At 41.4% G+C, this 14,198-nt stretch overlaps 1 protein-coding gene across 4 annotated transcripts in view; it reads right to left on the minus strand.

The window, feature by feature from the left end:
* Positions 1-227: 227 nt before the first annotated feature.
* Positions 228-14,198, minus strand: part of LOC118290204 (MAM domain-containing glycosylphosphatidylinositol anchor protein 2-like) — a 150,909-nt gene continuing 136,938 nt past the window's right edge. For all 4 annotated transcript variants that reach the window (XM_035617700.2, XM_035617699.2, XM_047328771.1 and 1 more), the window contains 3 exons: positions 9,982-10,112; positions 9,388-9,484; positions 228-7,601 (listed from right to left, as the gene is read on the minus strand). In XM_035617700.2, coding sequence (XP_035473593.2) covers positions 7,513-7,601; positions 9,388-9,484; positions 9,982-10,112 — 317 coding nt within the window. In that variant the 3' untranslated portion in view covers positions 228-7,512. The remainder of the gene's footprint in view (positions 7,602-9,387; positions 9,485-9,981; positions 10,113-14,198) is intronic.

Raw genomic sequence — 14,198 nt, forward strand, 5'->3', positions numbered from 1 at the left:
TTTCCAGACCCTTTGAGTGGGAGATGGGTGGTCACTGTGGGAATAACATGGATTTCCCTTTGAAAAACTACGGGGACCGAGGTGTCGAGTACAAGCGAGCCACAGAGTTTGTGTGTTTCATCACTAGCACATAATACGGGATATGAAAGTCTATTCTTGTCATAGTCTGTTCTTCATTATGTTCTAGTCCAGGAGTGCACAGTGGGAAATGTATGTGACACAACATATAAAATATTCCTTTTCTTTATTTTTTTCATTAGTTGCAGGTATGGCACAAAAAAATGGGTGACAAATTCAAAGAAATACAGTGAAAAAGAAGCCTGATCATACGGTATATAAATATAGAGCACAAAACAGAGAAGAGTGACAGGTCATCATCATTACAGGGTGTCAGCACGGAACAAGATAAATAACATCACTGACACACAGCGTTCTCCACAGCCTTTCCAGGGGACGTTTCAAGAGCGTGGGGGTGGGGGGTTGGTTGGTTGTATTGGACACAGTTGGGTGCACTGATGGTTATTAGCTGGACATGGACAAGGGGGAGTGTGTGCGCGACGAACGTTTCTCCTGCCTGGCCTGTGATTCCCGATCAGAGCAGGTGAAAGAGAATGCGAGGACGGACAGAGGAGGGAAGCCACCGAGAAGCAGTGAGCCTCACTCCAACACCCGAGAGAGTAGGTTGCAAGAGGCGGCGGTTTCCCCTCTGGTGAAGTTGTCAGACTGAGCCGCCGTGGCATCAAAGAGCGACATGCTGCCTCTGTCCTGACAGAGTAACATGAGATCTCTGAGAGGTGTCTATCTTTTCCAGCTATTCACTGAGACTGCAGTCAGCCTCCTGTCGGCGAGTCACTCACTACAGCCTAGCCTTTGTCTGGAAGTGAACGGGATGCACCAATATATTCAAAATCAGTTCTTTTTTTTTAAGTTTCAGTTTTACAATGAGATTCTGCTCCCTGTTTGAGTCCTTTATGTGAACACTTGAACTGCCAAGTTCCCCGTGACTGTCAGCTCTGCCAGCGCAGGTCGTGTGAAACCACGGTGCTCGTTCCCCCCTCGTCTTTGCTGAATCAATACCAAGAGAGCTGGATGTTGTGTAGCAATAATTAGGGCTACCAGCGGCAATCGTATCACGCTAGTGGAAATGACTTTTTTTTCTTTTCATGGGGGTGATGAATGGCACAATGTGACAAAGCCCTTCTTAGGTTGAACAGAAAATGAGAACATTTTCACTCAGAAAGAAATGTTGGGACTGTTTCTTTCAGACCCCCTCGAAGCACGAGGCATTAAATACAAGGTAGGAAAAATAAACTACCAGGTAGAGTAACTCAAGTTACAGCTGAAAAATGATTTCTTTAAATGCACGGTTCACGGCACTACAGTTGGAAACTGGCTGAGCTCAGCAGCACGTGTCTGAACAGAATGACTTTCTTCTCAAAATCTTTGCCACTTGTATATTACAAGGTCTGCACTTTCTAGGAACAGTTTGTTTAAATGACATTTATTTTCTCACGTACCAAACCAGCCATGGCTCTACTCACATGAATAGTTTTAATCAAATTTACCAAAAGAACCTTGGAAATGATTGCGACGTATCAATCAACAGCCTGCACAAACTGTGAAAGACCCCATCCTTTAATCCTGCAGTACCTCCACTTTAATGGCATTAGCCAAAGCACTGGGTACATTCATGCACAAGTGAATAATTCTTTAATTTATTCATCAATGCACAAAAACAGATGTTTTTGTTTTTCTAAACAATCTAATATGAAATAGCATTGAAAGCAAGTCTTTGTTTTTTCCCCTTGGTATTCCAGGACCCCACCATATCCGGCAATATGCTATTTCCTCTTCTGTTTAATCCTTTTAAAAATGTATCATAGAAAGAAGTTGCACAAAAGAAGCAGGTCAAATATGTCATGTTTTCACAAAGCAAGGTGAAACTGCCTTCAAAGAGGAAAACACTGTCTGTCACTTTACCCTGCACAGCATACAGCCCCCCTCCTCCCATCTACCAAATGGTTATCGCCTCTTCCATGCAATAAAGATTTATTTGTGTTGTTTGTTTTCAGCAGTGTTGCAAAGGAAAAAGGCAATTTCCAAGTTATACTGTGACCATTACAATGTATGGCAATACAACTGATTCAAACAGCCTTTTTCTTTTTGTAGATTTAGTATTTGTTTAGAGTATAAGCTTTACTATTTTAGCATTCTGTGTTGACTTGTAGTTGAACAGTGCATTTCCAGGCGGTCCTTTCTGGTAGTTTTATTTGATTGCATCATATTGAGAAATGCCACCCTGTCTGATAGAAAAAGCGCTGCATGAATGTGGCCTGTACTGTACTGTAAAGCGCTTTGAGGGGTCGATAAGACTACAAAAGTGCTATAAAAATACAGTTGATTTTACCATTTACTTTATAGAGGGGCATAAACATAATACAATCAAATAAAACACCACCACAATGTACTGCTTCAAAATAACTAAGGAGTTAAAGCAACACCTTCCTGACCAGATGTGGACAATAAATAACGATGTTTGGTCGAAGGAATCGAAGGAATTAAAGAAAGTGGAGTAAAAGAGAGACGTATCAGGTTATTGTGGCGGCACTCTACAGCTACATGATTGGACATTATTAGTCAGCGGATTAGCCCATCGACTGTAAGGCAGCCACTTAATGCAAAGATGACTTCAGTGCTCCGTCTGTACTATTAGTGTCTTTCTTAGACAGGAAATCTAAAAATAATTAGAAACCATTCAATTTTACTTCATCATGGACGGTTTACCAAGAAGGAAACATAATTTTTTTAAATTATTTTTAACCTTTTAGTACAAATTATGGCAAGATCACCACAACTTGTTAGTTTAGGGTGTTTAGGGTAAACTGTTTGACCACTTAAAGTTGGTGCGCCTACATGTGCGTCAACCTTCAGTGGCTGTTGTGACAAACATCTGATGGTCTACTTACTGAGAAGCATAACACATTGAATGTCTTGGTGCAGAGACGACCCCCCCCCACAACCCACGTGGACACCTTCAGCTCCAGCACCCAAACTAATCGGAACTACTGAGGCCTCTCGTCATTAAAACAGATTCAGTAAACACTGTTTGAAACCAAACTGTAACATAACAGTGTTTCCACATTCAGAAACTGTTAATCCCCTCCAATTGTACTTTAGTAGTGAAGGTGCTTAGAAGACTGTTATCAAAAGACTGGACAGAGCTGAGGGTGTAAGCCACTCGCCAGGTTCACATCTCTCGCAGACACAAAGGGCAGAGGCCGTTTGAACGGCACAGAAAAGGAAATAAAGGAAACGGTGGGAGCTGTGATACCACGAAAACAAACAAGGATACAGTTTGACCTCTAATTCCAGTTGTGTTTGTGAGAAAACTTGAAGAAAAATGTTGCATATATGTATGAATGTACCCAATAATTAATACATCACAGAACTAGGATAAAAATGAGGTGTTTCATATTTTCTGAAAAGCTAATAAAATGTCCAACAATCCCCCAGGGAAAAGAAAAAGTGACTGAGAGGGAATACACAGATTTTTTTTTCATACTAAAAACTCAGCTTTATATCAAAGCACTAGTATGATATTTTGTGAAATACTTGTTAATAACTGCGCTTTAGAGGTGCTGAGAGACGTATTTTTGAACTTTACTGAGACCCAGGCTCGCTGGTTATCACCTCCTGGTTCTAGCTCAGGACCAATGGGAATCGTTTGACATTTGGCACAATACACTAGATAAAAAGGTCACAACTTTGATTCTTTAATATGAAGTAACCAGTAGCCAGTTAGCCTAGCATAGCACAAAGACTGGATCATATCAAGCCTGACCCAATTGGATGATGACAAAATCAGCCTGGCCGCACCTCTACAGCTCACACATTAACTTGTTATATCGTGGTTTATTTAATTCGTACAAAAAAATGTTACATGCCAAACTACTTCTTGGCTGGGAGCAGTGATTTCCTGACATTCCAGCTACTGTCCTGGCAAGCTGCACAACTAAATCAACTTCTTTTTATTCTTTGGTTTTTGTACAGATAAACAAAAGGGATGTAACGTGTTAACTAGAGAGCTTTAGAAGTGCTGAAAAGTGGAAGTTGTTCAGACAGAGCCAAGCAAACCATTTCCCTTTGTTTCAGTCTCAAATAAGCTGAACTAAGCCATGGTACTGGTGGTACTGGTGGTACTGGTGGGAGTTTCATAATCAGTGGGCTGATATGTGACTCTTGACAAGGCAGTGACTTTAACTTAGTTTCCAAATGTTAACACCTTTCTTTTAATCCATTGACAACAACAACAAATTCCGAAGGTGCTCTTTTATGTAAATTCAGCTGTAATTTCTAACTATATCTTCTGCAAATTACCCATTCATATCCTGAATTGACCTCAGTGCTCGGGGTCTCTGTAAAAGAAACAGTTACCCAAAATGTCTTCAGAAACTCATATCCACACTGACAACTACACAGGGCACTTTGGCACTTTTAGTTAACTTCTATACCACAGAATGATATAGCGACTTCAGCAAATGGAGAGTTTATCAGAACTTATATTTTTGGAAATTGTGTCAAACTCAGACGCACTTCCTGTTCTTGACATGTCCAAAATAGCCTATGCGTGCAGACGCGCGAAGACACACGCGAGCGAACGCACGCACGCGAGCGAACGCACGCACGCAGACACACACACACACACACACACACACACACACACACACACACACACACACACACACACACACACACACACACACACACACACACACACACACACACACACACACACACACACACAACCCCAGATTTTTAGTTAAACATTACATCTAGTAAGACTGTAACAAAAACAACTCTCCCCAGAACTCCATTTACATTCATTGTGATTTGGGCCTATGGTAATAAAAAACACAGAAATGAAAATGTCTGAAAGTGTCTAAAAATAATAAAAATAAAAAAGAGATGGACAACATTTAATACCTTTGATAATGTCTCTGTAATAACATAATACAAACCATAATGATATAATAAGGATGCCCTGAAATGTTCATCAGCCTGCTCTGTTTTGCTTAGCATATTTATCTTCTTTACATGTATCAGTTTCTTTTCACACCTATTGTACACGGCTTTATACCCACACATGTGCATGACCCACTTAGACCAACCCAGGCTTCCACCGAGGAGGCTACATACGCTGCACAACCACAACACCGTGAAGCTCTACCCATCTTTATGCTGGGCTCGTGTTCTCTTGCATTGTGGTTGCACTATAAATATGAATTTAACAAGTAGACAAACTAGACTTGTTTCAGAATGTCGATAAGCCTGAATTTGTGGAAGTGGGTCACGCATGTGCAGAGAAATATAAAATGGATATTATATGTCGAGACCTTGAACTGTTGTGCTTCCTGTACTCCAACATAAAACATTTATCATAAACCTTTGAATAGAGCTTCTTTAACATTTACAAGTTATACAGTTACCAAATTGGTTTACTTCTTATGCTTCCATCAGCTTTGATACTTCAGCAATGCAAAGGGAGACAACAAGAAGAGAAAGGAAGTTAAGTCATCTTCAACAGAAAAAATAAGAAACAAGACACAAGTCCTCAAAACATTTGTCATAACCAACAATGAACGGAATTTTTCATTTTCTTATTTTCTCTTTTTTACAATACATTTTTTTTAAAAACCCCGCTGGTTAAGGTTATGGTCTCAGGTAGATCTTCCACAGTCAATCTTCACAGTTTGTGTAAAAGCAGAGAAACATTCTCGCTAGAGTAATAAAATATCATGACTATTATTATGGTCATTATTATCTTTTATTCTCATATTGTTCCATATAAATGGTGGAGCACAGGGGTGAGGCAAATCACCCTAATGAAGAGCCTGCAGTCCAAAGGTTCCTACTCTCCTCCCTGTACAACACAATGTTTATTCAGCAGTTGCTCTTTTCTTTAAAAAAAAAAAAAGCTCGCCAGCAGAGAGGGAGAATTATGGGAAGAGAGTAGGATATTAATTCAACAAAGTGTCTTTATCCTGCTGCATGATCTTAAACTGTCTTTATGCAAAAAAGATCCAGAGCCTCACTTTCACCGTAGCCGCTGTTTTTATCCAAATTGTTCCCAAACCTGTGCTTGGGGTCTGCCAGCACCGCCTGCCCTCATGTAGAACTAGGCATAGGCATAGGCGCACGCGCGCGCGCGCGCACACACACACACACACACACACACACACACACACACACACACACACACACACACACACACACACACACACACACACACACACACACACACACACACACACACACACACACACACACACACACACACACACACACACACACACACACACTGGCGACTGTCCCATCAGGAGTAAAATCCAGGTGATGCACAACCCCCATACTCCCTCTCAACACGCATATCCTCCCATCAGCACTTGTGGGGCAAAAGAAACATGTAGAAAATAGCCCATCAGAGGAAACATGAACAGAGATGTGTTCGATGTTGATTAACGCCCAGGCTCACGATTCGGTTTGTAATCTGAAGGCACTTTGTTTCATGGCAGAAAGTAAAGTGGCTTCGGCTCCACAGGTTGACCGCTGACTGAATATTCGAGTCAGGCCTGACTAATCTGACCTTTTTCTACTCTCTGCCTGTTCCTCCTCTCCCTCCCTTAAACAGCCCTCCTCTCTGCCCTCCTTCCGCCTCTATCTCTCATTTCAGCCCATAAGCTTGAACTTCTTACTGCCCTTCAGTCCAGCCATCTACGTCTCCGCTGATTCTTCTTCATTCATTGTTCTGCCACCATACTGTCGGTTGGCCACTTGGACTCGTGAGCACAGTGTTAAAAGATACATAGGCAGCTACAGGGGAGTAAGCAGACAGAACTAAAAGTGGCCAAAGTCCTTGTTTTTCTACAGTACAGCACCAAGCAGATAAAGAAATGCCAAGGTGTGACGTGTGGCTGGGCTAGAGTGAAAAACAAGTGCCGGGGATTGGCATCTGGTGCGAGAAGATGAAGATGAAGATACACAGAGAAAGGTCTGACTCCATGTATTTGTGAGCAGGGAAATGTTATTTCCTTTTGAAAAAGTCAGCAGTGTCTATATTCCGCCGCCTTCCAAAGATATTTAATTACTTCAAAAAATTGTTCTTGTGCTTTACAAACTGTCCACCCTCGACACCTGTGAACTCTTTCACCAAAGTCCAGGCTCACTCACTGCCCACCCGTCTTTGTGCTCGTAAAGACGTCCCGAGTTCCGCATCGAGGATTGTTTTCTGTAAAAGAGGTCTCTTTAAAAAAATTAGAGCAACTTCTTTATTACTTTTTGTGGAACTTTTTTATCACAATTTTTTTCTCTCTTTTATTAATTTTCGGTCCCTCCGCGGTCCGTCAGAGGACCGCTGCTGCTTTCAGGATGCATGAATCTTTGGTGATTGGATGCCGAGGATAGCTCACAGACGGTGGGTCTGAATGTTTGCCTCTGAGATGACGGAGAAAAGGGTCACCTCTGACCTTCTAGGAGGGTCATCACCAAGGTGATGCATAGCAGCCATATATGGGAGGTTGTTGACGGAGCCTCGGAGCTGAGATCTAAATACGTAAGGAAACAGAAAACAATGTTATCTGCTGTTCTTTAATATGCCTCCAGACCCCAAAACAGAACAAATGGACATAAAGAAGCCAGATGCATTCGAAGGAATAGTCCCCCATTTTGGAAAATGCACTTATTGACTTCCTTGCCAATAGGTAGATGACAAGATTGATACCACTTTCATGTGTGTACGATAAATATGCTACAGCCAGCAGCAAATTAGCTTAGCTTAGCATAAAGCCTCAGAACTTGAAACAGCTTGCCTGACTCTGGCAAAGAAACAAAAACTGAAGTGTATAAATGACGATGACTTCCTGGGCTTCAAGTACAGTAAGTCTCTGTTAGTTGCCTGTCAATAACTGGTCATAGAAAAAAAATATTCCAATAAAGCATTAAGTGTTAGTGTGCTTCAGGAGTATAGATTGATAGATTTTGTTACCAGGCTAAGGCCAGGCTAGCTCTTTCCCCTTGCTTTATGTCTTTATGCTAAGCTAAGCTAAGCTCCTGTCTCCAGTTTCACATATAAAATCAAGACATGGAAGTGATATTGATCTTCCTATTAAACTCTCAGCCACAATTCCCCAAATGTGAAATTATGTCTTAAAAAAAACACAAAAAAACAGCGAAACTGATTGTGCCGCATATATGTGTGTCAGGTAAACGCACAAAGCCATGGAGGTAATTGTCGCAGATATTGATTGCCTTTTACGGTAGCCTATAGTGTTGACAGTAACTAGCAGCTCAACATGGAAGTCGTGACAGCAGCCTGCTCTCTGTTGTTGAGGACTTCTTGCCACAAGCACGTCTGTGAATTTAACATTAACAAACATCATACAACATAATTATCATAGCACACAAAATGAGTTCACACAGGGCAGGGTGGGATACCAGACAGTTGATTAATGAAAGGAAGGGAAGTCAAAAAAGTACAATGATATTGATTTTTACAACATATATATATATATATATATGTATGTATATGTATAATTGATTGTTTACTATATTAATATTAGTAATAATTGGAAATAAATAATCAATTATCACAGGGACACAGGATTAAAACTGGGAAAATGTATTTTTCACAACCAACCTGTATGACCAGACCCGAAAACAGCTTCTCTACAGTCAGATAAGCCCCCATGAAGTCATGTAAGATTCATCATGTGAGATTCAATTGTATTATTCATAACATTACTCTGTCCTGAGCCTTGGCGACCACACCTGTAACAATTAATTAATGCTGTCGCTTTGACTCACAAATGATCCGAATGAAAAATAACTTGAATAATAATCTTGCAGTAATGACAAGAATTCATCTTGCAGACTTTGACTCTCTCTTAGATGCTGGCTTATTTTCCACTAATGACATGGAAAATGGAAAAAAAGAGTAACCTGATCCACCTAGGGTATGTTAAAGGGATGTTTGAAGAGGTTTTTGGAAATAAAATTCCTCCATTCGTAAGTAATGTGAAACAAATCACAGGAACAGTGTTTGTCTGCCGAACAATATTGCCAATTTTCTGTGTCCTGTTTTCTCTTTTTACCTTCTGCTTGTTCCTACAGTGCAATTACAGTGCTCCACTCAGCCAGCGTGGCTATCACTCATGTGATTACAACACTGTTGCTATGACAACCCCGTTTCCCCATGACACGGTAGTTCAAAGCTGGCAACTCTCTTAGATTAGATCCCCTCTCGTAAATCCCAAGCGTGTCCAGCGAGGTGCAGTGAGAACCTGGAGCTCAGATGAGGGGGGACAGAAGAGGGAGCACAGCAGTGCTACTCACTGGGTGGTGGGTCTCGACATTCGCCCTCCTCCAATGTGACGTCATCGATGGCGATGTCTCCTTCAATGCCTGGTCCCCGGACACCTTCCAGTACCACCTAGAGAGAGAAAAACAAATGGGTGCTTTTATTCCCCCGGTACAGCCTTGATAGATCACAGAAACAATAGAATGAGCGAGATAATAGAATCAGGTACACAGTGTAATTAAGCTAAATTGCCCCTTATAATAAATAACAGCAGGTGGCAAGTCGTTGTTTCAGTTTTTGATGTCATAAAACTAAAAAAGCTTGTGGTGTTTGAACAGTTAGAAGTATGAGATCGAAAAAACACACGCACACAGAAGTGTAGCTGAAGCTATAATTACTTTCCACAACTGCAGCAGTAAAAATGATGGAGAATATTGCAGTTCTATTTTCGCTACTCACAGAGATTAGGCTTCCTGATGGCAAAGTCTGAGTGATATTGCTTTTTCAATAACAAATGTGTATGGATCCTGTCCACTTCTCTGGTTAATATTGAGGCTTGTGAAGTGCTACATCAACGTGAAGCCTGAATGCTGCTGCTCATTGTATTGGTTACATTTCTGTGGTCTCACCTGGAAGGACGCTGTCGGATGGATGCTTACTTTAGCCTGCTTCCAGAGGTCACCTTGGTTACCGCTTAGCGACCATGCAGGACCCTCGGAGGTCGTTTGGCCTTTCTGCTTTAGCAAGGCATTCAGTGTTCCTGTGTGAAGAGGCCATAACATATAGAGGTCAGAGCACTCAAACACGGACCTGCACGGAGCCATGGAACATTTTCTCCTGAAGAAAAAGCATAATAATTATTGTATACTGTAACTGTGTAGCACGTTATAGACTATTTTGTGTGGTAATTATCTTAAACTCTTTGCCCTCGTTCCTCCCTGCTGCGCTCCAAACATGAATACACTGCCATTCAACTAAAGTAGGTCAACAGTACTCGAGGTAACCATTCTGTTGTCACCACCTTTCAGCATTGTTTTGTCTGTGAAAATCAGGGAGATGGATTTGTGTGGACGGCAAATTTGCCAGAAACGCTACAGGCCACACTTACAGTACAGCTGCTTGTACTTATTGTTGAAGAGTTTTGTAAGGCCCTCGACCAGTCCTACTTTGGTGCTGAAATGTTACTTGTAAAGCAATATTTTTACATTACTTTTAGCCAGTTAGGGGGCCATATTCCTCCATGCCAAATAATGCACAACATGTAGTTGTCTTCATCATCACCAAACAGTTCTGATGGGATTACCAGGTGTTCAGGCTTAGTCTGACTGAGTTCTGTATCAGCTCGGCTGTTTGTTGAATAGATCTATCTGTATTTTTTTTCCATTTAAATTCTAAACAACAGTAAAATACAAACAGTAATTTAAGTTTGGATTTTATGCTTGCCCACTTCTCCTGGGAGGGGGGGTTGGATCTAGACTTTTAAGCTTCATATTTGTCCGTCTTCTGCATTTCAAACTAACGTATTAAGGAGCAGAGCCGACCAGACGCAAAGGTTAAACTCAGGTCATATGAATCAATACATTTATTCAACTGGGGTTTAAAAATTATTTTCTAGCTAATATTAATGATCACTAATTAGCAATGTATGATTAACAGTGGAAAACAGTTCTTTCCAATTTATTGTTAGTTTCAAACTATTTCTGTGCAGTCCAGATTCCTTTTTAATCTCACCTGCATTTCCACAACGCTGGACTGGAGAAAGTACTAGACGTCACTTTTGAACCCAACTCTGAATTTAAAAAGGAATATGACAAACTCATTTCAACTGAATTCATGCATAACCCCTACAATAAGACAGAAACACTGTCTCTTATTGAGATAGAATAGACACTAAGACGGAATTCAAGACTCTCCTCTTGTCTGGCCTTGGACTTTGATATAAAACTGTCAGATGATGTCGGATGACGACACCCAGTGCAACCACTTTGCCCTCCTTTCCGAACACACACACACACACATTGTGCTGTGTTTCCTATTTGCCATGCAGCGAGTCTATGTGTGTGTGTGTGAGACAGCACTGCTTTAGCAGCGTGCCAGAAAGAGCTGCATCCAAAGACTCAAATCAGGTTAGCACTGGCACCATAGTGAAACTCAGCAGGACCACTGCTCTTAAGTCAAGTGAATATCACAAGTATGGAGAGCAGTGCCTTTGCGCTGACACAACCGATGAGCAAAAACAGCAGCGTCGAGGACTGCTACCTTGCTTTTGATGCATCTTTGCCACAGCAAGGTGCCTCATTACTCTACAGCCCCCTTCAACAAAAAAAAGTCTCTGAGGAAACGAGGGAAGGCTACAGTATACTGTATGTCCTTGTTCACATTCTCTCATCGGCACAGTATACACTTTCCCCAACGACAGCACAATATCCAGTGAGAGATGAGCTCTTGTACAGAACATGACCTGCGGTTTCATCTAGCGTTGAAGTGTTTAGGATGTAGGAGGATTCTTGCTGAGCTGGCTGGCTTATGTTTTCTTTGAACTCATTGCGATGTAGGTGGTTATGCCAGTGTCATCACATCCCGAGTAAAGGCATATGCTGGATATTCATCTGGAGTACCTTCCTCTTTTTTTTTTGTTCAACAGAAATACCTTTGGCAGACACTTGTGAAATTTAAAGAGATCTGAGAAGAGAAAGACGTGAGTCTAGTGAAAAGTGAGAAATAGCTCCTGGAAATTTTCAATTATGTAGTGAGGACGAGAGCGAGAGAGGGATTGAGGTGCAGTACCACCCTCCTTGCTAATGAAAGGATGACTCCATTGCTTCGCAGAAGGTCAGACTTAAAACAGACTTGCTCAGTGTGCTTTGCTGGAGACTTAATCCTATAAACAAATGCGACACGGGCTCCAAAGGCAAACTTTGATGTGCGCTTCAGTAATTAAGTGTGACCTTGTCTCAGGTATCCCTCCGCTAGCTAACTAGTGGAGGAGTTTCTTTGAGCCTGTGCCACTGTTTTCATCAGTGTGTAGGCGAGACTCCTTATCGACTGATTCTGGCCTTTAGCGCTGCCGTGCCACAACTTGACTGTGACTAACCTCAACAGCATAGACCCAGAGAGCCTCAAACTCCCGGCAATTCAAGACGGTGCCGTGCCACGGCAGCTCTAAATGAGAAAACGCCTTCAACTATTTAAACAACAAAGTTCTCTGCGATGAAAAAAACTAGTATTGTAGTGCAGTGAAGTGTACGTGAGCATACATTATATAGACCGTTTGTCATAAGGATTCCCTGGGTAGAGAATATCACAAACCAACATTCCTGAGCTCAGGGGCAAATTTCTCTCACGGCTGGAGAGGCAGAATACTAAATGGAGCGTAGCTATAGAGGATCTGATCTGGGTTTCAAGTCCTTGACATTTAGCCCATTCATCATAACACGACACAGTTTGGGCATGGGCTTCACCACAGATGGGGAGGGCAGGGAAGAGAGGGTCTGGCTGGCGATCAATTTGAGCAAATTGGAAATGTCATGGCCTACTCAACCTCGGCAGGGAGCCGGAGGAGCTCTCATCTCCCCGCTGAGTCGCCCTCCGACACCTCTATCCTTACATTCTCTCCACCTCTCCAGATGTGTGGGTCCTTCCCTCCCATCTGGACACTTTCAGTCGGCCTCTCCACTGAGGATAGCTGAAAAGTAGCCCGGCTAAATTTCATCCCTCATGGGGTTCTGTTGTTGGGTTGTTGTTAAGCTTCAAGGGTCAGATGGGCCACTTTATTCAAAGGAATTTTTTTTTGCACTGATTTGTAGCTGGGCAGAATTTCTAGGATATTTACATTAGAGTTATTTGCAACCACCTAGATACAGTGGAGGTGAATTTTAGTTTGTGGTGCCCCAAATGGAGATCTTTTTTTCTCCAGAAACAATGTTATGTCAACTCATCATAATCAAAATGTTCAAAGTTTATGTTCAAAGTATTCATAATGGCATTTTATGGGCCAAATGTGGTTGAATTGATCAAAAAATAAAATAAAATGTAATGCTGCATAAAAATATTTTTTAAAAATTCCACAGGCTGCAGTTTATCTCCAAATGAGAAAAACAGTCTATTACTGAATGGAACAATCCCGAAGCCTATTCTTATGATTAATGCAAATAAGAGTCATTAAACGAGCTCCAAAGGGAATGGAAATGTTGGAATAACACAAGATTCACAAAAGAAATTACAGCTTACAAAAAAGTGATAAGCCAGTGAAGACAAAGAGAGAAGGAGGAGGAGAGAAAGCCGGGCGGGTTGGAGATGGAGCAGCAGGTCCAGCAGAAGCTCAGGGTGGAGCAGGTGGAGGGTGGAGACAACACTGATACCATCGACGTCTCACTAGAATACGGAGGTAAATGCAGCCAAATGCTCACTGTAAACACTCCATCAAGAGAGAGGGGAGTTGCCAAGCTGTTGTGACTTCACAGTTTCATGCAATTTAATGTTCAACATTAATGAGCACAAAAGCAGAACTTCTTGTGTTTTTCATGATCAATGCTCTTTGTCTTTCTTCACTGTATTTAAATCAATTTTTTTATAGTTATAATAGTTAGTTTTGTATTCATTTTGTAGACTAAAACATATCTTTGGTAAAGTAGTATGTTTTAATTGTGTGGGTATTTTTTGTGGTGCAGTTTCTTTTTAAAAGGCCCTGAAAAGATCATTTCTCAATCAGCTCGTCACTATCAGCGAGGTGTTCTACACAAATACAAAATAATCTGCCAGCAAATCTCAACAGTTTTGGTTATTTGTTATGAGATATTTCTTTTTAGGGTTTCTTTTTCTGTTAAAAAATGTGATGTCACTTACT

The sequence above is a fragment of the Scophthalmus maximus genome, chromosome 18 (genome assembly GCF_022379125.1).
Source record: "Scophthalmus maximus strain ysfricsl-2021 chromosome 18, ASM2237912v1, whole genome shotgun sequence".
Taxonomy (NCBI): domain Eukaryota; kingdom Metazoa; phylum Chordata; class Actinopteri; order Pleuronectiformes; family Scophthalmidae; genus Scophthalmus; species Scophthalmus maximus.